Source organism: Coloeus monedula (genome assembly GCF_965178545.1).
Source record: "Coloeus monedula genome assembly, chromosome: 11".
NCBI classification, from domain to species: domain Eukaryota; kingdom Metazoa; phylum Chordata; class Aves; order Passeriformes; family Corvidae; genus Coloeus; species Coloeus monedula.
This window is the reverse complement of record NC_138791.1, coordinates 9,965,032-9,989,356: the sequence shown is the minus strand read 5'-3', so window position 1 is coordinate 9,989,356 and position 24,325 is coordinate 9,965,032. Positions and strand designations below refer to the sequence as shown.

The window sequence follows — 24,325 nt, the reverse complement described above, 5'->3', positions numbered from 1 at the left end:
ACAGATGTACTTCTCCCCACAAGGCTCCCAAGCCCGTCTCCACGCCCTCCCCACTCCAGGGGTGCTCCGTTGAATATTTGGGATTATGGTCATCACTGGTGAAGCTTGGGGAGGACAGGCTGGGTACATCACAGGAGTGGATTCAGTAGAGTCACCCTTGACAGCCAGTGGGGGGATGTCCCTCGCAGTCCCCTCCAGCCCCATCACCCATAACAAAATGACATAAAGCTGTGGCCACATGGCAGTGGGTGGAACAGAGCCAAGGACCACTCCAGTGCCACAGCAACCTTCAGATCTCAGGAGAGAGCACTCCTCCTCTCCAAACCACACCCCCAGTTGCCCCACTCCTGGCTCCACACCATGCTCAGACATTGGCTACACTCCATTTCAGGACTGGCACCACCACCCTGAGCTCCCATGTAGGGAGGTGACACCAGGGAATCCTACCCCCTCAGCTTTAGGGCACCCAAAACTCAGGTCCTAGGACCTGCTGCTGTCCAGACACATCCACCTCCATTTCTCCTTCCAGCCTGGCCAGCTTCTTCTCCCCACCCAGACCCCTCACCCCTGCCTCAACACCTGAGTCCCAGCCCCAGCAGCACCATCAATATTCCCTGCAAAGCCGCTGCATGCAGACAGAGAGGTTTAATCGATACGGAGGCAGGAAGGCAGTTGGAACCATCCCTGACAGCTAATGACCTCCTTCGGCAAGAGATTCCCCGCTCCTCGCCTGAGAAAATGACAGGCGTGTCAGGAGAGATTAAATGAATGATTCATGGGTTGCTGGAGTTTGTTAGAGAGCAGTGGACGCACCAGCAGCCATTCACCGGCAGTGGTCACAGCCAGTCCCAGCACCACCTTTCACAGCCCCAGGCTGTACCAGGAAGAGGTGGCCTCAGCACCTCCCCCAGCACTGCCCCAGCTGCTGCCCCACATAGGACCCTCTGCAGTGGGTCTGTTCTACTTGACCCCTGCACGGGGTACAGGGGTGTGGCCCATAAAGGAAGCCAGCCATGCCCAGGAGAACAACATTTGGGTCCTTCTCGCCTGACCATCAAAGCTGACCATCACACATCACACATCAAAGACTCTGCGCTGAGTCTCTCCCAGCCAGGCAGCACCACCAGTCCAGCATCAGATACGGCACCAAAATGGGGCACACGCCCAGTGTGAGACCTGGCTACAGCAGCACACCCCTCGCTCAGCCCCACAGGGTGCCAATGAGAGCCAAGCCTGGTCCTCCACTACAGCTTGTGGTTAGTGATCCTTTGTCCACCCAAACGCAGGGTGGAAGACCCCAAAATGCAGCCCTCCCCAGGGAGGAAGGCTGCTGCTGGTCAGCCGTACACAGCAGCTGTCAGGCATAACACATCCAGCTGCAAACCCAACAGCTTCAGCACCATCTCGTCTCTGCAGGCAGAGCCCCAGCACCCCCCAGCACAGCCCCCAGACATGGCACCTCTTGTCACGTTTGCTCAGATGACCTTCACCACATCTCCACCATGCACCATCTACCACCAGAGCCTCTCAGCAGCATTCCTGTCACCACGCTTGGGAAGATGAAGCCAGAACCTGGCTAGGAGTCCAGATCTGTTCACCTTGCCCTATCCTACTCCCACCCAAGCACATCCTCAACAGAACCACAATGAGGAGCTGGCCAGACCCTTAGCAGTGAGCAGAGACCATTCCCTGGCAGCAGGAGGGAGCACATGATGGGGAGGGTGGTGGCAGCGCCGGAGCAGAATTTAGCTGTGACGAGCCACGTGGCAGCGTAAGTGAAATTGGCATTTTCAATTTGTACTCTGACATGTCTCATTTGGGGCCCTGGCATCTCGGGAAGGCATCCAGCCTGCAGCTGTCCAAAACACTTATTTGCATCTCTCTGCCCCGGCTGCTTTTGGAAATTAGTTCTTCTGGGAGGTGGGTTGGAGGAAGAAGAATAGGGGAAGAAGGAGGGAGAATATTAACCCCTCATGCACCGGTTCCGAGACAGCAAGAGACAAATTGCACAAGAGACTGCCTCCCTCTGAGAAAGGACATGGTGCTGAGGATGCTGACTTTGCTGTGGCAGGGAGCTGGAGCAGACAGCAGGGAGCAGCGGGAGCACAGGACTGTGTGAAGGGAAGTGGCAGAGCAGGAGTCGTTGCCTCAGCTGGTGTTCAAAGTGTGGGATCACCAAGGGAACATGGATATCAATGAAAAATGTGTCCTTGGCATCTGCGTGTCTGTCAGCAGCCTCTCACCTGCCCTGCAGAGACAGCAGTGGGTCTGTGTCTTGGATGCTGTTCCTGGTCCCTGAAGGATGCTGGAGCTGGAGTCAGGACTTGGCTGTGCACGGGCAGGAGCTGCAGCTGCAGGGGCTCTGGGCTTGGCTTCCCTGGACTTGGAGATCCATCAGATCCCTCTCTAATTTCCAAAGCATCTTGTATTTTGAAAGGTGTTTCCAAAAGGCCTACTCACAGCTGCTCTTGCCATAGTGTAAGCACAAAAATGGCCTCTCCACCCACAGGCACAGCCACAGCCAGGGAGGCAGCAGCATCCAAGTAAAGCAGCAACCACCTTCCTGAAGGCCCCACAACTGGTGGGGATCAGGCAGGGGGTGCTTACCAATCTGTCCATCCTATGGGACCCAAAAAAGAGCTCACAGACAGGTCCCATCACATTGTCTCCTTCCTGCTCGGAGCTAACATGGTGTTAAAAATCCATTAAACACTTAACTGTTACTAACTTCCCAGTTAATCAATCTCTGTGGCTGGCAGCAGACTGGGATGAGCAGCAGGAGAGTAGGCCAGGATGGGTGTGAGTGGGGGGATGCACCTACCCAGGCAGTCCTGCTATCAGACCATCTTGCACTCTACAAAGGTGCCCAGGACCTCCAGCTGTGCCAAAGGATGATTTGGTTTGGCAGCTGCTATGAGCTGTGGGAAAGGGAAGTTTGCCCTGGGAGCAAAAAACGACAGGCACAGCCTGAGAGCGAACTAACGGCACCCAAAGTGATGTGTTCTAATGCAGCACAGCCCACAGAAGGGGATGGGAGAAAAGATGTCATCAAGTGAGTCAGCAACCGAGATGAGAACTGCCTGGCTCCTTAGCTAACCCAGCCAGCCTCCCTGTACCTCCATCAAGAGCTTACAACACGAATGTGGAGGACAGAGGATGTTTCATCCCCACCCACCTGGATACTGGTCTTCCCAGCAAGGTCTCCTTCTGCAGAGATGCAGCTCAGGCAAGAGAACTCCTCACTAAGCCTTTCTCAAGGCCCTTTACCCAAAACTTACCTCAGGCATCTTCCCAAGTAGCAACCACCAACCTCATGCTCTTCTCACATCTCCAGTTGTCACATCCACCCTGCCCCCCTGTGGGGAATGCCACCAGCCCTGCACACAACAAGGGCTGTAGCTGTCACCTGCCCTGAAAGTCCCACTTTTGATTCTAGGAAGCCCACTGCTCACCCACCCACCAGCTAGCAGCAACAGGCACTGAGAGCTACCCAGCTTCCCTCGGGATGAAAGATTCGGCACTCTGAGAAGGTGCCTGCAGGGAGCCACACGGGGGACACAGCTGCAGCTAGCAGGAAACACCCCAAATCTGTGGGCAGATTGCACTGAGATGCACTTTGGAATGCTCCTGCAAATGCCATGCCAACTAGACAAGGCCCTAGCCCTTCTCAGCCCAGAGGAGCAGGGCAGCCCCACAGCCATCAACATCCCTTACCACAGGGCATTCTTCCCACTCTAGCCACAACCTGCCCAGCCCATCCCTGGGGAAGGCAGCAGAGGGGCTGCTCCTCTGTAAGCAAACCCACACATCCAAATTTCCTGTGCAACCCCCCTCACTCCCACATGCACCATCCCCCTGGGCTGCATTTCTGGAGGAGCGCTTGGGCTGCAGCTGTGTCCTATTTTTCTGTAGTTGATGACCTCAACTCCTTCCCCGCGCTACAGGGACGGCAGTAATGTACATCGCGTCTCGCCAGGGCTCAACTGCAATTCATCATTATTTTATCTGCTGGAATTTAATTGGATCCTATCAAACTCTCCTGATACTCCCTTTTCACTTTAAACACTGCTGCAGGAAAGATAAATGTAGGCACCGCTAGGATGGAGAGCGCGGCTTTGTTGGCGGACGGAGCTGGGGCTGTGGGCTCCAATCCTGCTTCCCTCTCCATGGCTGGTTAATTAGAGATACATATACTGGAGGTGTGCAGTGCTCAGAACAGGGCATGTGTGTATGATTTATGTTGCTCTATAAATATACCCTGGGCCGAGTAAAATACCGCACAACAGCACAACTTGACGGTAACGCTCAGCCTCTCATTCTGGATCTCCTCCTTTTCTCCCCCATCACACACAAGCTTCTTCACCTGGATTCCTCTTGCCTCAAATCCAGCAGGGTGTGAGAACCTGATACCCTGGGAATATGTCAGAGCAACACCCAGGTTCTGCAGCAACAAAAAAATACCCAGAAAACTTAAATCTGACAGGTCTTACTTCACTCCCCAGCATCCACACTTGGGGCCCGGCTTCAGCATCCACACTGGGGTACCACACGTGCCCACCCTGCCAGCCCAGCTTGCTCTGCACCCACATCACTTTGTCCCAGCAATAATGCTCACCCCAGGGTGAACATCCCGAGTCTGGCCAGAGGGCAGGAGCCTCCACAGCCACAGCAGAAACAGTGGGCAAGGTGGGCTCTCCATGCCAGGGGTACTGGTGAGAAAGGAGCCAAAAGGGAGCCAGGGAGGTGACACAGCTGCTCCTCACCACGTAGGACTTTGGTTAAAAGGAAAGGGAAATAACTGAGGCATGAGGCTTAATTTAAAGTGCTGAGACAACAAGCTCATGAAAACAAGATATGGGGTTCTTCCTATTTATACATTTAAAGGGAAAGAGCAGCTCTGGGGCTATTTCAGCCTTAAGAGGAACATTTTACAGAGAAAAAGCCAAACCCTTGACAGCGAGAAACACCTGTAGTCATTTTGCAAAGGCCAGGACTAAATCAGATCAAGTCCAAGGTTACAAGCATTAGCGCAGATTCGGGACTGTGGCGCTTTTCAACAGCAAAACTGTTTCATTTTTGCAGAATCAGGAGGATGAGCCCTGTTGAGGGATGTCAGATGGGAAAGAACAGGCAAAGGCAAGGATATTTGGAAAATGAATCTCAGTGGCATCAACCTTATGCATTAAGACAGGTGACCATTTCTCCATCCTCTGCTGCAAAAAGCAAGCCTGGAAAAATCTGCCTCCAGAAGATTATAAACAATGAATTAGCAAAAAAAAAGTTTATTGGCAAAGATCTTCATTTTCTTAGTTAGGCTTGTCTTTCCTTTTTGCATCTTTACAATACATGTGGAAAACCATTAGGGTGGCTTTCTTTTTGAAGAGCAGAAGAGACCAAAGTGAGGAGGCAAAAAAGGTTCTTTTGGCTTTGTTTATGCCCTGGGATGCTGGGGAATACCAGAGCTGGTCTCCCTTGAGGTTGCCAAAGATCTATTGGGTGTTTCAAACGATGTTTATAGTCAACACTCAGACCTTAATGAATGGATTGCTGAATATTTAACCAAGATGTCCTTTCTCCAAAGTGCTAACAAGTCATTGGAGTTTGACAAGCACTAAAACAAAAGACAAAGAGTTTTAAGGGCCTTGACTTATTATCCCTTTCATTCACCAGTGATTTAGGAAAGCATCCCTAATTCCACAGAGTATTTAACTTCTTGTTCAGATCCCACTGAACTCCTGGAAACAATGTGTGCTTAAATGCCTTTTGGCATCCATCCTTCACTTGCTGGCTGGGAAGATGTCATCCTTTTCCTATATCTCTACTCGCCAGCGTTCACCACACCAAAATCCTAACTCAAAGGATGAAGTGCAATGGAAGAAGCCACTGGGCCATGGCTGGGAGAGCCTGAAGCACTATCAAGCAGCCAGATGGACTGCAAAAAGGCACGAAGGAGACAAACACCACACAAGTGTGAATCTGAATCCCCCACACCATAATGCAGCCTGGCTCAATGCCCTCAAATGTTAAAGCAGGCAAGTAGACCCTAAAAGCAAAGCGGCTTCTTTCAAGTCAAAACTCTCCTTTTCTCTTTGTGAAGCCACCCTGCACCCGAAAGCCGCATCTGCTGCTCCAGACTGCAGCCCCATGGAGCTGCTGCTACCTGCTCCCCATGCACCTCACAACACCTCATACATGCTCTTCTGACAATTTGTGCTGTTTTCACGGCATCCCTGACAATTTCCAGGGCAAACATCCACCACTGTCAGCCCAGGATAAAGCGCTCGTTCCAGCTCTCCTATCCCTTTGGAGAAGAGCTGCAGAGGCCATGCAGCTCATGACACCAATCCTGGCAGCCACAGCATCCCTTGGGAAACACAGAGAATTCATTCTGCTTTAAAATCTCCCTCCTTGACAAATTTAAACTCACTGAGGAGAAATAAGCCCACATCGATCAGAGCCTCTCTGCAAGCTCCATCTCTGTTATGTAAAGGCTCTCCTCTGATGCAGGCACCTCTCCTCGACACCCCACAGGAGCCATCAGGCTGCTGCTGTCAGCACTGTGCAGCCACAGCACTTCCCTACAGGGAGCATCCTGCAGCACACATATCCCAAACTGCTTTGGAATAACCTCAACCAAAACCCCACACTACAGAACTGGGCAGGAGGCAGCTGCCAGCTCCAGGCAGAGGAGACCTGGCAGGAGACTGGACTGGCTGCACGGCATCCCCCCAGGACTGCTGCCCAGGGCAGGAGGCAATGACTCAGGATGCTCCTTCTGTCCAAAGGCTCTGCAGCCCTGGGATCACTGGAGGAAGGAGGAAGCCAGTGCTCATCTTAAATGGCCTCTAAATGTCACTTCTGCCACCAAAGGGAGCAGGGATCGGCGCTGGTGTTAGGCTGCAAATGAGCTTTCACAGTATGAGAGATGAAAAACAAATTTTAAAAGGATTAAATGGGAGAGCAAAGGGAGGGGCTGGCTCCATTCAGATGAGGACAGGTCACTGCAGAGCACAGTGGGCAGCTGAGGAGCTGGGCAACAGCAGCTCCCGGTGGGGCCATCAGCACCCAGAGTGGCTTTTGTTCATGGGCTTGGTGCACAGCAAGGAGCACAGACACAACTCACCCAGGGCTGCAAAACCCTCTCCCACTTAGGAGATAAGGTGCCTGGAGAAGGCAGAGAAGGCAGAGATGCCTGCAGGAGAGAGCTGAAGTGACAGGGCTGCAGGGGGCAAGGACACAGAGGCAGGGAGAGATGCAGGGAGCAAGGGATGGAGGGCAGGCAGGCAGGGGAAGGAGGCAGCTGCTGGTCAGATCAGGGATGGAGTCAGGGACAGACAGAGGCTGCAGGGAAGGAGGGAAAGCGCTTGCAGGGCTGGCAAGCACAGCTGCATGTGGAGGACTCCATGTGTGCAATGGGACACAGAGGTGTTAGCTCCATCCTGCCTGTAAAGTGGGATAGATTTACGGGGGGGGTGGCTCCAGCACATCTGGGCCCAGCTGGCTCCAGTCCAGGCAACTTTCTTCAGCTTTGCAAACCCAATTTCCTTGGAAGTGCTCCTAAAGCCTGGTGACTTCAACATTGATCCTATCTGGAACAACCCCAAGCAGCCTCCCAATGCACCTGGGGGAAGTGGCGGGGAGCCCGCCTCACACCCCACAATGAACAGAAACCCCTATAACCTGCGGGCAAGAGAGCAAAGCTGCCCATGCAACGAGCCAGGATGGTCCCGGGGCAGGCAGGAAGGAGCAGTCCACAGCCAGGGCCCCTGCCGAGGACAGCTCCTGGCACACTCACCGAGGTGTTCTGGCACTGGATGCTGGTGCTGTTGAAGCGCAGGGCGGTGACGCGGGTGGTGCTGCCGGGGATGTGGAAGATGCACTCGTAGTTGCGCTGGCCTGACTGCGGCTGGGGCAGGTTCTTGGCTGTCAGGGTGATGGGTTTCACCACACCCACGGGGATGTAGATCTGGGTGGAAGGCAGGATCTGAGGGCAGTCCTGCAAGGGGAACAAGAGGCAGCCGATGAGATGGGAACATTGTGCAGCCTCCCCCAGCACCCCTGTGACCCTCTCCTGGCTGGCAGGCTTAGAAATGTGCTGCAAAAACACCACCCTGAGCTCATGCTTGAGAAAATCCTCATGTGCAGCAACCCCAAACCAGCTCTACCCAAAGCCCTGAAGACAGGAAAGAAGAGCACAAAGGAATCTGGTGGCAGGGCAGATGTAGAGTGTTTTCTACAGCTCAGGTTGATTTAGGTGGGAGGTGTGGAGAGGATGCATCTATGGAATCTGTAACTTGGCACCGCAACAGCAACATGTGTTTGGGCCAACTGGTAACAACATGGACTTCAATGCCATCATTGCAGCCAGTAGGTTTCAGAATTAATGCCCACTGGGCTGTGCATTGTCAAGCTATCTGCTCAGCCCTCCTGTTTCCCTTACAGCTTCCATCCCCCTTCCTTCTCAAGTGGACAGAAAAGCATTTTCCCTCTTTGATACAGCAATGTGCTCCTGCAGTGTGGCAGAGAACCTGCTCTGCAGCAAATTTTGCTGCGGCTTCTATCTGCACCAGCTTGGAGCAGTGTCACCCCACCCAGCCCGGCTGCAGGCTGCCCAGCAGGCAGTGCCTCCAGCCAGGGGATGCTGCTGAGCCCGAGGTGGAGAGGAAAACACCTCCCTGCCAGCCCCTGGGGAAGGAGACATTGGGAGGGCAAAACACTCCACTTTTAATAGCCGTGGGCTCCCAGCTGCTCCAGGGGAGCTGGTGACTCTTGTGTGCAAAGCACAGGGGAGCAGGAGGGAGCAAAAATAAATGAGCTCAGGCAGCAAAACAGCTCTGCAGCCCCGGTGGGTGACACTTCGGCAACAACAGCCTGATGCAATCCCACGCTGCCTTTGCTGAGTCGGGCAGAGGTCTCACACCTACGGCAGCTACTCCTGGGAGTGTTGGCTTGAAATAACATCAGGAGGGAATAACATGTGAGCTGCTTTAAAAACAGAAATGCCGTGGACACAGCCACTCCACTGCTCTCACAAAGCTTCTGGTGGCCACAGTGCAGCTGCAGGGGCAGCTCTGGCCCCAAGGCCACCAGCAGCCATGTGTGACCAAGGCTGCCCAGCTGTCTCCTGCCACCCCGCAGCAAGCCAGGCCGGACCTTGCAAAGTGCCAGGCTTTATCTCAGCCGCTATGATTAATTAACTTTCAAACAATGCAGAGAAAAGAAAAAGAAATTGTTTCATTTAGCAAATATTGACAGAAAAACCCAACTAGTTTTACTCTTTGGGTTTTCTGTTCTTAACAAGTCTGTATTCCCCAAAAGCACAGTTTTCAAGGGAAGAAACTATTTATCTCCAAAACATACTAAACAAAATAAAAGCAGAGAGAAACAATAGTGTTAGCCCCAACCTGGAGATGGCAACAGGGCTGGGGCAGTCTGGGGATCCTTGGCACTGCTCTGCCACCTCCCTGCTCCATATCACAGCTACCACTCTGCACAGGGGTCTTCAGTTCCCCCCCTTCCACAATCAGCCTGACTCACAGTGGGGAGACACCTCATGCCTGCTGCCATTTCCATGGAGTGTCTCCACGACTGCACAGTGGTTGTTCCCCACCATTTCCCAGCTTGGAAGTGCTGTCAGAGGAAGCAGCCCCCACCTGCTTGATCCCCTCCACATTGCAGGGAGACCCCAGGGGTGGCACAAGCCTTCCCCACGGGGCACATACACACTTGGCAAGTATTAACTCCTGGCTCACTCTCCAACACTTCCATCTCCTCTTTTTTTGGTAATTACTGCCACAGTGCAGCTGGGGTGGTGGGTTAGTCTATGCCCCCCCGGGCTGGGCTCACTATGGCTGCCTGCAGGCTGGTGCCCAGGGAGCACAGCAGGCACGTGTGTCCCTCTCCCCACACAGGCAGGAGGGCTCATTCTGCCGATTCGCGGTTTGAGCCGAATCCCCTCATGATGTCACACACTCCACATCTGCCAGCAGAAGTGTCTCATCCAGCAAAAATGTCAGCCTGTGCCCAAACAGGAAGCACCTGGTGCTGGTGGGCGCCCAGGGTGCCCGGAGGGGTGGGGGTACAAGGACGACTCATTTCCCCTCTGAGCAAGTCCAACTGCTGACACAACTGGCTCCGGCATTGCCCAGCTCTTCCATCCCTTGGGAACACTCTGCACAGCCCACAGAGCTCTGTGTCCTGCCAAAAATAGCCCCTCCCAGCAGAGTCCCAGGCCTCAGGAGGAGGCAGCTATGAAGGCATGGGATGAGCAGAAAAGCAAGACCCCAACTCACAAAAATTCCCAAATATCACACAAGTTGGATTTTCTCCATTAAAACCATTTTTCCAGCTGGATGAGAACATGACATGGGTGTCCGGGTTTGTCTGGAGAGGTAAGAGCTTTAGAATCACACTGCAAATGCTGCCATTGGAGTTTCTCTGGCAGCTCCCAGCTCCAGCTGCAAGGCTGTGCATCAGCAGAGATAGGATGAAGGCAGTCTGGGACGGGCCCGACCCCAGCTTTGATGTTCCTTCACAAAGTCCTCAGCCATTCCCACCGATGGGGAATGAAGAACAAAGACGAACCTGCTTAATCTAAACCAACACACTTCATCCCCCCAGTCCAGGAGCCTTTCACCCTCCACAGCAGCTCTGCATCAGCAGGGGCTGTCACAGAAGAGCAGCCTTCTGGGATGGGATGCTCCAATGTCCATCACTGACCACCCTCTGGTCACCACTGCACATCGTGAGTGGAAAAAATGAACAGCAGCCTGGGCTGCTTCATCACCTCTTCCCCAGCCCTGCACCCCCCAGCAAAGCCACAGAGGAGGCCAATCTCCAGAGCCTGGGCTTTAAAGCTTCCACAGCAGTGGACAGGGACATCCTTCCTGCTGTCACCATTTCCAGGCACATTTATGTGAGTAGTGGCTCCTACCCATGCCCCATTCCAGCCCTGCCACCCCCAGAAAACCAGACAAACATTCCTGGCATGCCCAGGACAGAGTGCCATGGGTCACTCTGTTTTCCTACAAAACAACCACTTTCCCACCCAGGAAATCGTGGCAAAACACCCGTGGGAAGGAGTAGAGACAGAGTTACCCTCTGTCCCTGCATTTCCTGACCAGTGCCCACGACACTCCAGCCAACACAGACAGACCAAATCCTGCTTAAAATAACCCTCCTGCAGAGAGGATGGGGCTGGATGTCTACCATTAACTTGCCCAGTGGTGCTATGGGATTGGCACCAAGCCCCCCCACCCACCACACCACCCTGCTGGGGACCAGGATGGCCAAGGATGGGGACAGGATGTCTCATCCCAGCCTGGTCACACAGCCCACAGCAGCAGCTGGTCTGAGGGTGCCTCACCATCCCTGCTGGGAACTGCTGAGGCCACACTAATGTGCAATCAGGCTGAGCCAGGGCATCCAAACCTCAAATAGGCGCTGGTCCATTTCCCAGTGTGGCCAAAAGGTCTGCTGGGGGACACCCTGTTCACACTGGGGAGTGACACAAGTTCCTGAGCAGTCAGTCCGTGGGAGAGCTGCACTAGGGCAACACCGCTGTGGGGTACAGCCAGATGCTTTGGGGTTGGCCTGGCAGGGAGGGGGGCAGATGCCATGGCCTTACTGAGGGGAATGGGCAGATGAGAGCTGCTGGGCTCCAGTGGTGTGGACACCACATGTTGCATTTGCAGCAGCAACGCCAGGGCTGGCTGGAAGCGTGATCTCAGGAGCAGGCTGCTGGGATGCCTGAGACAGGCAGATCACTCACTGGATTTCTTCACAAGCTAGAAGAAAACAGCTTTTTCCAACTTTCTTGGGTTAGCAAATTCCCCTGGAAGCAGCAGGACCCTTCCCTGGGCCCATATACAGGCAATGGGAAACCCAGATAAGTTCAACTGGAGCCTCCTTTTAGAACAGGGACAGAGGAGAAACTTTCCTTCCTGTAACTCTCCCTTCAGGATCCAAATCAGCATTTACTGTAGAGCCAGCAGTGGCTTGCCAGATCTCCAGACCCAACCCACGCAGCCAGCAATGCCACCACAGGCTGGGGACAGCAGGACATCCTGCAAACACCCTGCCAGTTTCAGGCAGGTTTCCCCAGTGGGTGGCACGGATGCTGCACAGGATGAGCCCCCACAAAAGAACATGTTCCTTAGTAAAGCAGTTGAGATGAAGAAGGCGTGAGGTGCAGCAAAACAGTTTGTATTACAGATTTCAACCTTCCCCTCTCTGAAAACAAGTTGTTCTGCAATGACAGTTCAAGCTTGCTCCCTTCACAAACATCAAAGGATAATGCTTTAGCGTCTCTGCCTTTGTTTTTCCTTTCATTCAGCCTTAAGTGCTCCGGGCTTCACCTGACTTCCCAAGCTGCCTCTCCGAAGCCACACAGCCTCTCTCCACCAGCACACGGTCCCGTCAGGACTTCCCTTTCCTCCCTCACTGCTTCTCAGGCAGTCCCAGCATCCCAGGAGAGGCAGTGAGAATGGTTTCTGAAGCAGTTTTCCTTCTTCTAAACCCTTCCCCAGAGGGCAGGGGGCCATGACAGGACCCAAACAGGTAAGGGGAGCAGTCGCACATTGTCTTACCTCAGAGAGCTTGACGCGTCCCTCCAGGAAAGAGCAATCGGCAGCGTTGTGGGTGCAGATGTGGCGGTACTTGCACCAGTGGCAGGGGAAGGAGCCGTTCACACAGGACAGGCAGCTGCAGAAGGAGAGAAGTGGGCAGCATCAGGGCAGCACCGAGGCAGAGCCCACAGGGACATTTCTTGGGATGCTTCAGCAGGACAGCATCTGTAGGTGATCCTGTACCTCGGGGTGGAAAGGATCCCTTAGCCATGAGGCACAGGCCATGCGCTGGGAGGGAGATGCCTGCACAACCCGAACCCCCAGGCTTTGCCCACAGCAGGGTGGGGGGATATGGCCTTTTAGGCACTGCAGGATTTGTGTCCCAGCCGAAAAGGCCACGCTCCCTCCTCCTCTTGGCAGACTGACCCTGCCTGCCCCACTCCAGCAGGGGCAGAGCTCCAGACTTCGGGAGCTTTATTTGGGTTCACTGAAAGGCAATTTTAGCAAGAGGCAGCACATCAAGGGCTCTGCACCGCAGGGGAACAGGGGAGAAAGGGCCAGATTAATGCATGCTCACTGAGAAGAAAATTATAACTGGCGAAAGGTTGGGTCAGATTAACATTTCGGGACTGTAGCGCCTTTCAGCCGCTCACAATAGGTTGTGTGTGACCCCCTCCCTCAGCCCCCTCAGCCCCAGCCCTCCACAGCCGCGCGTGCGTTGTGTCTGTGGCTTCCACCCCCCCCCCCCCCAGCCCCAGACGCTTCCATCTCCCTCCCCAGCCTCCTCTTGGAGCTCTTTGTGCACAGGGATCACTCCTGCTCCCCTCTCCCCATCTCTTCTGGGAGTATGCTGAGGACCCAGGGATGCCAGGAGCTCCCATGCTCTGCTTTCCATTCCTCTTACCAAAGAAACCAGCCCCAGGGACCTGATGACTCTCCCCAGAGCAGGAGGGGACACACAGAGTCCCACAGCCATTCACAGGAGTGGCACCTCGACAGCCTGTCCCCTTGCTAACCCCCTCGCAGGCATCCCTGTTTGCAGACACAGGGCATCCCACAGCTGGAGGGAGGCCTTTGGGGGTTTCACCCCTGTGAGGAGGGAAGGGGCTGAGCCCCCCTGCCACGCTGCCTGGGGGCAAAATAGCAGACAGGTCCTGCATTTAGTGCACGAGCCTTCACAGGGCGGGTCTGCACCAGGCGTGTCTGTGCAGCCCAAGCTGTTCTCCCAGGGAGGAGATGGGAGAGCTGCTGAGGCATAAGCTAAAAGGCAGTAAAAATAATCAGCCTGGCTTAAAAAGATAAAAAAAAAAAAAGAAAAAAGAAAAAAGAAGAAAAAAGAAAAAAGCAGCAACACTAGTTTTCTCCTAGAAGGCTCATACCTGCTCCTCACTGATCCGAGCATCAAAAGGATCAGGCCCAAAGCAATTATATTTAAACAAAGACAGGCTCTTTCCCTGAACACAGCCCTGATAGGAGGCAGGCAGCCCTGCCCAGCCCAATCCTGCTCCTAATCACAGCTACCTCTCTGCCTCTACCCCTGGGAAATGACAGGAAAACACAGCATGGCCCTGTGAGGCAGCAGAAAGACAATCTTCCTGGAGAAGAGATCCTTGGTGGCAGAGCCTGGCACGCTAAATTCCTCGCCCTCCAGAAGAATTATCACTTTGGAGGTGTGGGAGCCACAGGGTAAGGGCAGCCCAGGGTGCAAAGACACACCCAAGGCTTTGCAGGCCCAGGGCTCCTGGCCTGCCCGGGGGTTTCACACACCATTGCAGATACAGCAAGAGCTTCCCAAATCCATGCGCACACACTAAGGAAATATTTAATTAAGCTGCTTGCAAAGGGGGCTGGAAGTCATTTCCATGTTTCGCTCACATTTTCACTTCCAAATGAACAGCCCTTTTAGCTTTACCCACAAATATGCTAATTGAGATGCTCCTTATGCAAATATATGCAATTTTATTTCAGCTGCAGAGATTCAACTTAAAAGCAGAGCCACAGCCTCCTATCTCTGGTTGCTTTGATGGAGGGAGGTGCAGAGGGTAGGGGGACTAGAGAACACAAAGCCAAAGGACAGCTCCTGCCCTCCTGCTAAGGGTTCAAGCAGGACCAGTGGACAGATAAATCCACGATATGGAGGGGCAGGACAGGGAACATACAGATTAATCCTCATGGGAGTAGCGTAGCCCCAGAGAGGTCATTAAGAGAGAAGCACAAGCAGCCACAAGCCACATGCTGGGGCACAACCAGCAAGCTGGGGCACAAGCTCCCGTGAATTGCCCCCACCATCCTCCAGAGAAGAAATTTTCCAGTCACCAGGTCCTTCAGGGTCTGCAAAAAGACTCCCCAGTCCCCTTTCCACCACCTTTCCACCACCTCCCTTTTCCACCACCCCTCAAAGCAGCTGGGTGAAGCTCCCAATTCAGCCCTGCCCTGGGCACCCCAGCCCGACAACTGCAGTTCCACTTTGCAGTTCTTCAGGGTCAAAGCCAAATCTTGGCTATTTCTAGACCCTCCTCACCTGAGGGTCTCCTTTGCCATTTAATTACTGCAGGTCCCAGCTGGTCTCCTGGTCTCCACTTGTCAAAGGATCTCAGGTTATCCTCCATGTGCACCCTGACGTGGTTTCCCCTCCCTACTTTAGCTCTCCCAGTTGCTTCTAACTTAACTGAACCACTCCTAAAGCCCCATCCTCGGAGATGGTTTCCACCCTCTCCCTTCTGCCAAGGTTCTCCTTCTGCCATAAGGACATCAAATGCCCCTGTGAGAGTCACCACACACACCTTGCTCTGCAGCATCTCTGCTGTGTTTAGAGCCTGCCCGGGTCAAAGTGGTGAGTAAGTCAGCACTCGGATGCCAGTAACGTGGTGAAACCCTGCTCACAGCCTGCCTCAGTGCTGCTGGCCTCAGCATGGCTGTTTGACCACCACAGTGCCCTGCAAGGCTGCCCAAAGCCCAGGACAGGAGCTGAGGCAGGGATCCCCGGCTGCTGGTCAGGCTGGGCAGCGTGGCTGGGGCTGTGTCCCAGAGTGTCCGTATCCCGGTGGGTCCGTGTGCCACTGCTGTCTGTTCCTGGCACAGGAGCAGGCTGCTCGGCAGCATGATGCCATCTGTGCCGTCTCTCTCCTTCCCACGGTCAGGCACTCTTCCCTCATCACTTCTTGCCTAAGAGGCTTTCATCACTCCTGATAATTAGAGGGAGGCTCTCCTTCATGTGTTGAAGTGTTCCCCCTCCCCAAAGCGTGCCAGGAGAGCAAGAAGCCCAGTGAGGCAGAAAACCGATGGTGGGGGTGCAGCACTGATAGGGACCCACAGCTTGTTCCCCATCTGCCTCCTCCCCAGCCCTGCCAGGTGCTGGTGGAGATGAAGCCCAGGCGAGGCAGGGGAAGGGAGCCAGACCCACTGGCAGTGCTGTCCTTGTCTCCTGATGACCTCGTGAGAGAGGCATGGCACCAGCCTCAGAGCAGCATTTCAGGGTCACTCTGTGCCAAGCGCCCCATTCCAAAACAAGTCCAGGCTCACTGCTGGCCTGAAACCTCCCCCAGCCAGAGGAGGCATCCTTGCAGGCAACAAAGCAGCTCTGCCCAAGTTTGAGTGCTCCAGGGTCAAAGCCAGAGCCTCCCCACAGCCCCCACGCTTGCCCACACCTCACCCCACCAGCTGGGCCAAAAACTCCCAGCACTGCTCCCCTCCACTCCCATAAATGACCCCAGACTTGATAAGGCCATCCTAGAGAAACACCTGACAGGACTGTAGAGAAGCAGAGGCAGAGAGAGGGCAGAAGGACAGTAAAGACACCTCGCCAGGGTGGGTGCAGGGCCAAAAGCATCACTGCAGGATGAGCCCAGATCCAGGGGCAGCTTCAGGGACTGACTCCTCCCTGGGTGTGCAGGCACCTCCAGTGACCATGGAGAGGTCACAGCTGTCTCCACACATGACCCAAAGCAATGCTGTAGCTGATATAGCGTGGAGAGCCAGCAGTGCTGGATTCAGGCTCCTCACTCACTCTCCTTCCTGCACTCCCAGCCCTAGGCATGCCACGTGCCCAAAGGAGCACAAAGCTCTTCATCACACTGAACAGCGAGGGCAGAAAACAAAAACAGCATCCACAGGAGTGAGATAAGCCTGAGCAGCAAACGTGAGTGGGACAGGAGGTGCGAGCACGGCACACACACAACAGACACTGAGGCTATTTCTACAGCGCAGCACGTCCCTGGAGGAAGGAAGGACATAGAGTGAAGGGCAGGGAGGAGGGACAGGGGGAAGTTGAACGGCACCAAGAGCAGAGCAGGGGAGGTCCATTAAGAAGGGAAATTATAAACACAGTGTTGATGAAAACAGCATCTGTGCAGGCACAGCACAGCCGCCTGTGAGCCCCCCGACTGCTCCTCAGATCTCCTCTTGGCAGGAGGATGCATCCTTAGTGAATACTCAGCTCCAGCACAGCCTGCATCTGGAGCAGCAGCTGTCAGGGTTGAGGGGCTGAACTGCAGTGCTTTGGGCTTTATATCCATCTCTCTACCCTAGGGAGAAGGGAAGATCCTGAAGAGCAGTGGAACCAGACGGTCCGTGTCCCCCAGCCCCTACACGGACCTACAGGCAGCTTCCCCACTGGTGCCCAGGAAAGGTGTGGGGTGGGAGTCAGCTCCCACCTCCCTCCATCCCTGCCCATCTCAATCCATTTCTGCCCTTCCTTTTGCACCAACCCAATGCTTTTCCATCTCTGCTGGGTTTTGCCAAGGTCCTTACTCACAGGGTGGTCCAGAGCATCCACCATCATGCTGGAGGATGCAGAATCATGCCCTGGGTTTTAAAATAATTCTCTTGAAACACCCTCAGCTGCCTTCCCTTACTGAAATGTAAGACCAGGCTGTACCAGCCCTCCTCATTCACAACATACATGACATAAACCAGGTTATCCTGAGCTGTCTCTGGGGCCATCCTACAGGATTTTCCACCTGCCCCCGCCCAGGAACACACAGGGATCTGTTACCACCACACAGCTCGGCCATGCAAACTCAGATGCACTCACTCAACTGCTTGCAGCCATCTGTCCATGCCTTTGAAAAGAAAGCATCTGTAAGCATCTGGAAATGAGCAGCACTGGGCCAACAGAGAAGCAGCCATGCCATGTGCAGGCAGACAGAATGGCTGCAGAGAAGAGCCAAGGCACAAGGGCTGGCATTGTCCCACGGGTGCCAACGGGTGCCTCAGTCACCAGAACAGCCCAGCCCTGCCTTACCGGCACAACCCCACTGCTCCCAGCCCTTGGGACATGCATTAAAATCCCATTTACTTAATGGAGGCTTACAGGGAAAGCCTGACCTGTGGGATGGAGACACAGCAGAGTCACATCTCTCCAGCCTGGAGGAGTTAGAGCCATTTGGCATGTCTGCCCTTGCTCTAGCCTCAGAGAAATTCAGCACCCTGCAGCTGATAGGACATGGGTGTCACAACTGTCACTACAGTGAGGCACGACCACAAGGCTGGTGGCATCATGACCACCTCCCAGACTCGAGACAGGTTTCCAGGATGCTCAGATCCCCTCTTGGAATCAGACTTGCTGACATGATTTTCCCCCTTTCCCTGTGCCACCACCTGGATTTTTGCTTCCACACTGCAGTGGCAGGACATGCTGGTGATGCACTGGGCACGCTGGTGCTTGAAAAAACAGCAGCTCTGCAAAACCTGCCCACAGAATTGAAAGAAGCACCAAAAGCTCTCATCTTCTTCCCCATCCCACTCCACTTGCCAGCTCCCTTCCCACAGCCACACACTCCAAAATGCCAAGCCACAACATGATTTATGAAACAGAGTTTCCAGAGGAGAAATCCAGCGAGGAAACATGGAAAAAGCGGGAAGAAACGAATACATCTTAGTATTCCCTGGAATTGCTCACTAGCTTTCCATGAGGATTCCCTGCTCACCCACCTCGCCGGCAAGCTCTGCCAGAGGCAGGCAGGGAGCCTGGTATTACATCTTTATCTTAAAAGGGGACTCATTTCCCCACAAATGCTTTGAAGAAGGCGTTTAACTCTGACAAAGACGACCTCAACATCTGCCCGTGCACGCGCTGGACTCGGGCTGATTCATTACACAATCAAAGGTGCCGAGCAGCCTTTAAATGCCTGCACTTGATCGGCGTCCCATTGGAATCCCTCGAGGGAATCCACCCAGTCCCTGCCACGGGGTTTTCATCTCATCCTCCACTGCAGGAACCAGAGCCTGTCCCCAGGAGCTGCAGACAAGCCTGTGGGCAGCCCTGCTCCCCTGCTGTGGGCTGGCAGAGACCCTCTGCCACCCACATCCCTCTTCGCAAGGGCCTCATTTCCCCACATTGAACTCTTGGTTTCCACTCCCCTGTTCAGTGCATCTCCCACAGCTCAGCCAGAAGCATCCCCTGCCTCATGTGCAAGCCTTTACAAGCAGGATGCCCAAAAGATGCCACTGCCTGGAAACACTTGCCTGAGCCCCACAGGAGCCCTGAGTACACAAAGCTGGGACCTCCAGAAGCTGCCCAGGTGACTCCTGGAAAGGAATGAAGCCCCAGAGGGAACGAAAATTCCAAACCAGGGCTCTCAGGGACCCTGCACAAAGTACCCCAGGAGCCACTGACGCTGGTCTGTGATGGGGACAGTTCCATCACACAGGCATAAAGCCCTGCATTAACAGATGGGACAGCTTTGAAGCTCTACCTGGAAGACATCCCCTCAGCCCAGAACATCACAGCCAAACATACAGGCAGCAAAACCCCCTCTGTACCCTCCTCTCCCGTAGAAGTGATCAGAAGCATCTTCCCTTCTGCAAATCCCTCCCTTGACCAGGCACATGAAAATGCATGGGAAGACTTGTCAAGGTGGTGGGAAATAAGAGAGCCGGGATGCTCATGCAGCAGCAGGACCAGCCCCACAGCCCGCATTTTGCTGATGCCTTTCCAGATGTCTGCCGAAAACAAGAAATCAGATTCTCCCTGGTGCACACGGTGGAGCTGCGTTGGCTTCCCTTGGAGCTACCCCAGCTGACATCAGCAAAGAGCTGCCTCACAAGCCTCCCATCTCTCCACAACCATCTGAAAAATCTCACCCAAACACTTTGTCCTCAGCTGAGAAATGATTCGACACGCAGAACTCTGCCTTCCAACCTCAGCAAAGCCGCCCAAATATAAAAAGAAAACATAACGCACAGTGATCAGAGATCTCCACAGGAAAAACATTAGCCTCGTGGAAAAGCATATTGTTCCTAATACAGAATTTATCAGGCTGATGTATAGATTTTCCTCCACAAAATATGAAACCTGGATCTGAAAGGCTATTAACTCCAGAGAGATCCATTAAAGACGCCTGTCTGCAAATGGTATTTAAAAGTATTGCATCATCCCAGGAGGTATTGTCATGCTCTTTGGCTACGATTCAACTGCAGGTCACATAGTTAAAACTAACTCCAAACCCTAAAACTCTTAACGTAAAAAAAAAATAATAATGTTCACCAGCTTAGAACATGGACTTTTCTATCAGCTTCAACTGGAGTCCATAAATATTAATGCATCCATAATTAGCCTTTTTAAATAATGCATCCAAAATTAAACATCAACGCAGTAATAAATCAGTCAGGCTCTTTGTTGTAGGTTTGTTTCAGGGGGGTAGGGTGTTTTTTCCCCTCCTGTGTCAGGCACATAAAATAAAATGCCAATTCCCCCACCACCTCTTCCCACCAGACCGCTGATTGGACTAAATATGATGCCATTTGTACTTAAAAGTCATCTTTCTTTCATTTAGAAAAATAAAAGTCATATCTGCTTTTTGATTTGCAAAATAATGACATGCAGCCAGCCCGAGCCAAAGCTGAGCTAATGTTATTGAAACCACAGGACGTGAAGGGAGACAAAGCTCATCTCAGAGTCAAGGTGAGGGAGAAAGTCAAGTTTGCAAAGTCTCTCCTCCCTCACCAGCACAGCGCTTCCAGGAGGAGCCCTGCTCCCTGTGCAAAGAGCAGGAGGGAAGGAATCCCTGTGATGAAGGAGCTTTGCAGGGGCTCTCCTCTGACACATCCCTCCTGGAGCTCACTGTGGGTGGGTTCCCAGCCAGGGCACCTGCATCTCACCTGCTCTTCCCTGATCGAAGTGGAAACTCTTAACAGGCTTTGGAGGAGCAAACTCCAGCAGAGCCCTCAAGCCAGGCTCAAAACTTTGCAAAAAGACATTCAAAAGAGATCACTTGGCATTTGCTTATCTATAATTACTGATCAGCTGGAGCGCCACCATCCATGGGAGGTTTCTGGCAGAGTAATGAAATCTCTTGCATTCTTGAGCTCCAAATTCTTTGCCCAAACACACCCCAGCAGCATCAGCTCTGACGCTCCTACAGCACAGCCATCCCCCACTGCTCAAGAACACTGTCTGCAGCTCCTCATCAGGAGTTGTGGTTTGAGACTTTAGACACTTTGCTTAGACAGCACATCAATAATCCACACCTCCTCTATTTTATCAAACGCATATCTCAAGCTGTCTAAAAACGCTTGCAGGAGTAGATTTCACGGCAGCCTGACAAGAAAGCAAATTCACAATTACTTCCACTTAGGAAATTCTTGGGTAAATGCCCCAGGACATGTGGCATGTTCCATCCCATGTTGCTGTAACTTTCCAGCTCCCTCTCCAGCAAGCCTGGGAAGCAGGTACCGTGGCAGGAAAGTACAGGCTTCTCCTTTTGCATGGCCAAGTCACTCCTATTAACTGTTTCCAGGAATAACAAGACGCTTGGCATTTTCAGTCACACAGATTGATTTCTACAGTGTGCAGTGCAGTAAACTCTTTTTCTTCCAAAGTTTTGCCAAACCCAAAGCCCTGTTTTTACGTGAGGTTCTGTCCTGACGCTACATGTTCCCACACACCCAAACCAACTGTGGGTGCTCTGGTCACCATCCCAGTTTACACAGGCAAAAGGAGGAGGTTTCTCACTGTAAACACCCCTGTACTCAACTGCCCTTTCCTCTTGCAACATCAGCACCCACAAAGCTGAGAACTCCCTCTTCCACTCTCACACCATCCCACCAATCTGTTCCTGGAGCCCTCCCACAAAGTCCAGGCCACTTACGACTGATGGACGCTGCAGTTGTAGAAAACAAAATCCACGGAGGCAAATTTCTTCCCCGTCTCCTTGGATTTCAGGTAGAGCTTCACCACTCGTTTGTCCCCTGCAAGAGACCCAGGCAAAAAAAGACATCAGAAAGGACAAAGTGCATGGCCCAGCATTCAGCCCAAGGCTTGTGATGGGCTGGAGGGAGCTGGGCATCACCGCTCAGTCCAGTTAATTAACAAAATCCCCCGAGTGTGGCAATAAAAAGAGAGTGTTCACCCACCCCCATTCAGACACCAAAGAGGCCAGCAGAGTCCAAGTACAGCTCTGAGCCCCTACAGCTAAATACAACCTGCTGGCATGGAGACTGAGGCCTTGGGTTATACTGGGCATACTGAAGGAGGGTTTAATAGTTCTGGGGTCAGGAGAATGTCCTAGAGCCCATGGCTACATCTGCCCAGGAATGGTCTACAGACGAAAATAGGGCCAGGGTGCCCAGGAGTGGTCAGCAAGTAAAATCACAAAGTGGTTTGGGTTAGAAGGGACCTTAAGGATTATTCAGTTCACTGCCATAGGCTGTGCCCAAGCAGCTGTGTCCATGGCTTGGAGGAGACTAAAGGACCAACCTCCCATGAGCAGCAGTTCCTTCTCTTCCTATACCCCAAGAGCCCAGGTGGAGTCCAGATCCCGAGACTGGGATCACTGTCACGGGAGGACTGTCCTCCTCCACACCTGCCTGTGGGGTAACACATGGGACAACACCTGTCTCAGGCTTTTTTCCCACTCTGGGGCACAAGCTCACCGCGGCCCCTGGTGATGGGGATGACGTCCTTGGCAGAGGGAGAGCTGCAGTAGATCTTCCCATCCTCAATGCGACTCTCTGACTCGGTGAAGTCTTCAAAGGAGCAGTTAACTCCTGCTGAGAGGTCTGGGACATTCCAGGCCTGCAGGACCAGCTAGGAAGGAAAGGCAAGAGCATCAACACAGAAAACTAGGAAAATAGTGGCTGCTATGTGTAAATCTAGAAAAGACTAGGGGGTGCAATCCCTCCTCTGCCACCCACACATGGCGGGGAGACCTGCTCTGGGCTTTTGCAAGGGAGCCCCATCCATGTACCTCTCTGCTCAAGCAAGGAGCAAGGATTTAAATGGGTTAAGAACTGGAATGACTCACAGCCTCTGTCCTCTGCCCTGGGCACACCACAAGCCATTATGCCTCACCTCTCTACAGAGAACAAGAACAGCATCAGGGCTGAAGTGTGTTTCACAGAAAGGCAGAAAGGCACCCACTCCGGCAGAGATGAGGAGGGGAAGAATCCACCTCTTCCTTCACAAAGTCATCCCCAGGGTCAGCAGTTCTCACTTTACAAAACGCTTGCCTTATTTCTAATTTGAATTTTTCACAGCTTCCAGCCATTAGTTCTTGTTATGCTTTTCCTTGATAGATTAAAAAGCCCTTTAGTCCCTGATATTTGCTCCTTGTAAAGGCACTTATACTCTGTAATCAAGTCACCTCTTAATCTTCTTTTTGATAAGCTAAGCAGATTGAGCTCTGGAAGTCTCTCACTGCAAGGCATTTTCTCCAGCCTTCAACTCATTTACATGATGTTTATGGGAGTTTTTCAGTCCCTCCCTTTGACAGCTGCACTCCAACCCAAGCAGAGCATCCCCATGTCATCCATGGATGTGCAGCATCCTGCCACTGGTATGGAGATAATTACCCCAGGAGTGAAAGCACTGCCCAGCTCCTGGCTTCACCCCAGGAGCATCAAGAGCCTGCAGTGAGGGCTCAGCCCCAGCACCACTTTTCAGGACACCAGGTGAACCTTCATCCATGTTTAACTTAAGACTTGGCAATACCAAACCCCAGTTTCTCTGCTAAACAGCCCCACTCAAACCCAACCACTCCAAAGGAACTCTCACCCATACCAGTCTCCAGTCCCAGGATCCCAGCAGGTCCTGTCTGCAGCCATATCACATTTATCTCCACGTTACCAAAGAACATTTAGCCCTGCAGAAGTGCTTTCCACACTGTTTCCATCCAGTGACAATTCCTCTCTGATGAGAACTTTTTGAGATCTGTCACGGAGCCAGTTCTTAATCCACTTAACACGTGCTTTATCAATATTGTATAATGCTAATTTTTAATCCAAACGTTGTGTTGTACTAAGTCAAATGCCTTGTAGGAGCCTAAAGACATCACATCCCCGCAGTCCCTCTTCTAATTCAAGTCATAAATTCATCAAAGAGCAAAATGGGGTTTGTCAGACACAAACCCACGTTGACTGGCATATATTATATTCCCATCCTTAAATCATTATCAGGTGTATCCTGCACCTGTTCTTTTTCTTTTCTTCTTCTACTTCTGAAGTAAAACTAAGCACTCTCTGACTATTTGGTCCTTTTTGCAACTGAGAAAAAAAATTAGCACTTTTTCCGTTTCTGGGACTTTTCTCAACATTCAGTTGTTTATTACAAAGTCATATTATTACATATATCCCCAGGCCACAGAACTCCTTGGCCAACTTTTTTAGGATTCCTGACTGCTGGATATCCAGACCTGGCGGTTTATTGCTGGTATATGCTGTTTCTTATTCTCTTCATGGTGCTAATGGCCTGAAAAATACTTCAGGGAAGTCCATCATCCTTTCTGCCTGCACAGAGAGAGAGCAGCGAGTTGTGCATCAAA

The 24,325-nt window shown here is 52.8% G+C and overlaps 1 protein-coding gene across 1 annotated transcript in view; it reads right to left on the bottom strand.

Moving 5' to 3' along the window:
* PLXNA1 (plexin A1) overlaps positions 1-24,325 on the bottom strand; it is a 112,121-nt gene that overhangs the window by 34,951 nt on the left and 52,845 nt on the right. Inside the window, exons 7-10 of the mRNA XM_082288896.1 lie at positions 22,440-22,593; positions 21,656-21,755; positions 12,588-12,702; positions 7,796-7,996 (exon numbers count right to left, since the gene is read on the bottom strand). Coding sequence (XP_082145022.1) covers positions 7,796-7,996; positions 12,588-12,702; positions 21,656-21,755; positions 22,440-22,593 — 570 coding nt within the window. The remainder of the gene's footprint in view (positions 1-7,795; positions 7,997-12,587; positions 12,703-21,655; positions 21,756-22,439; positions 22,594-24,325) is intronic.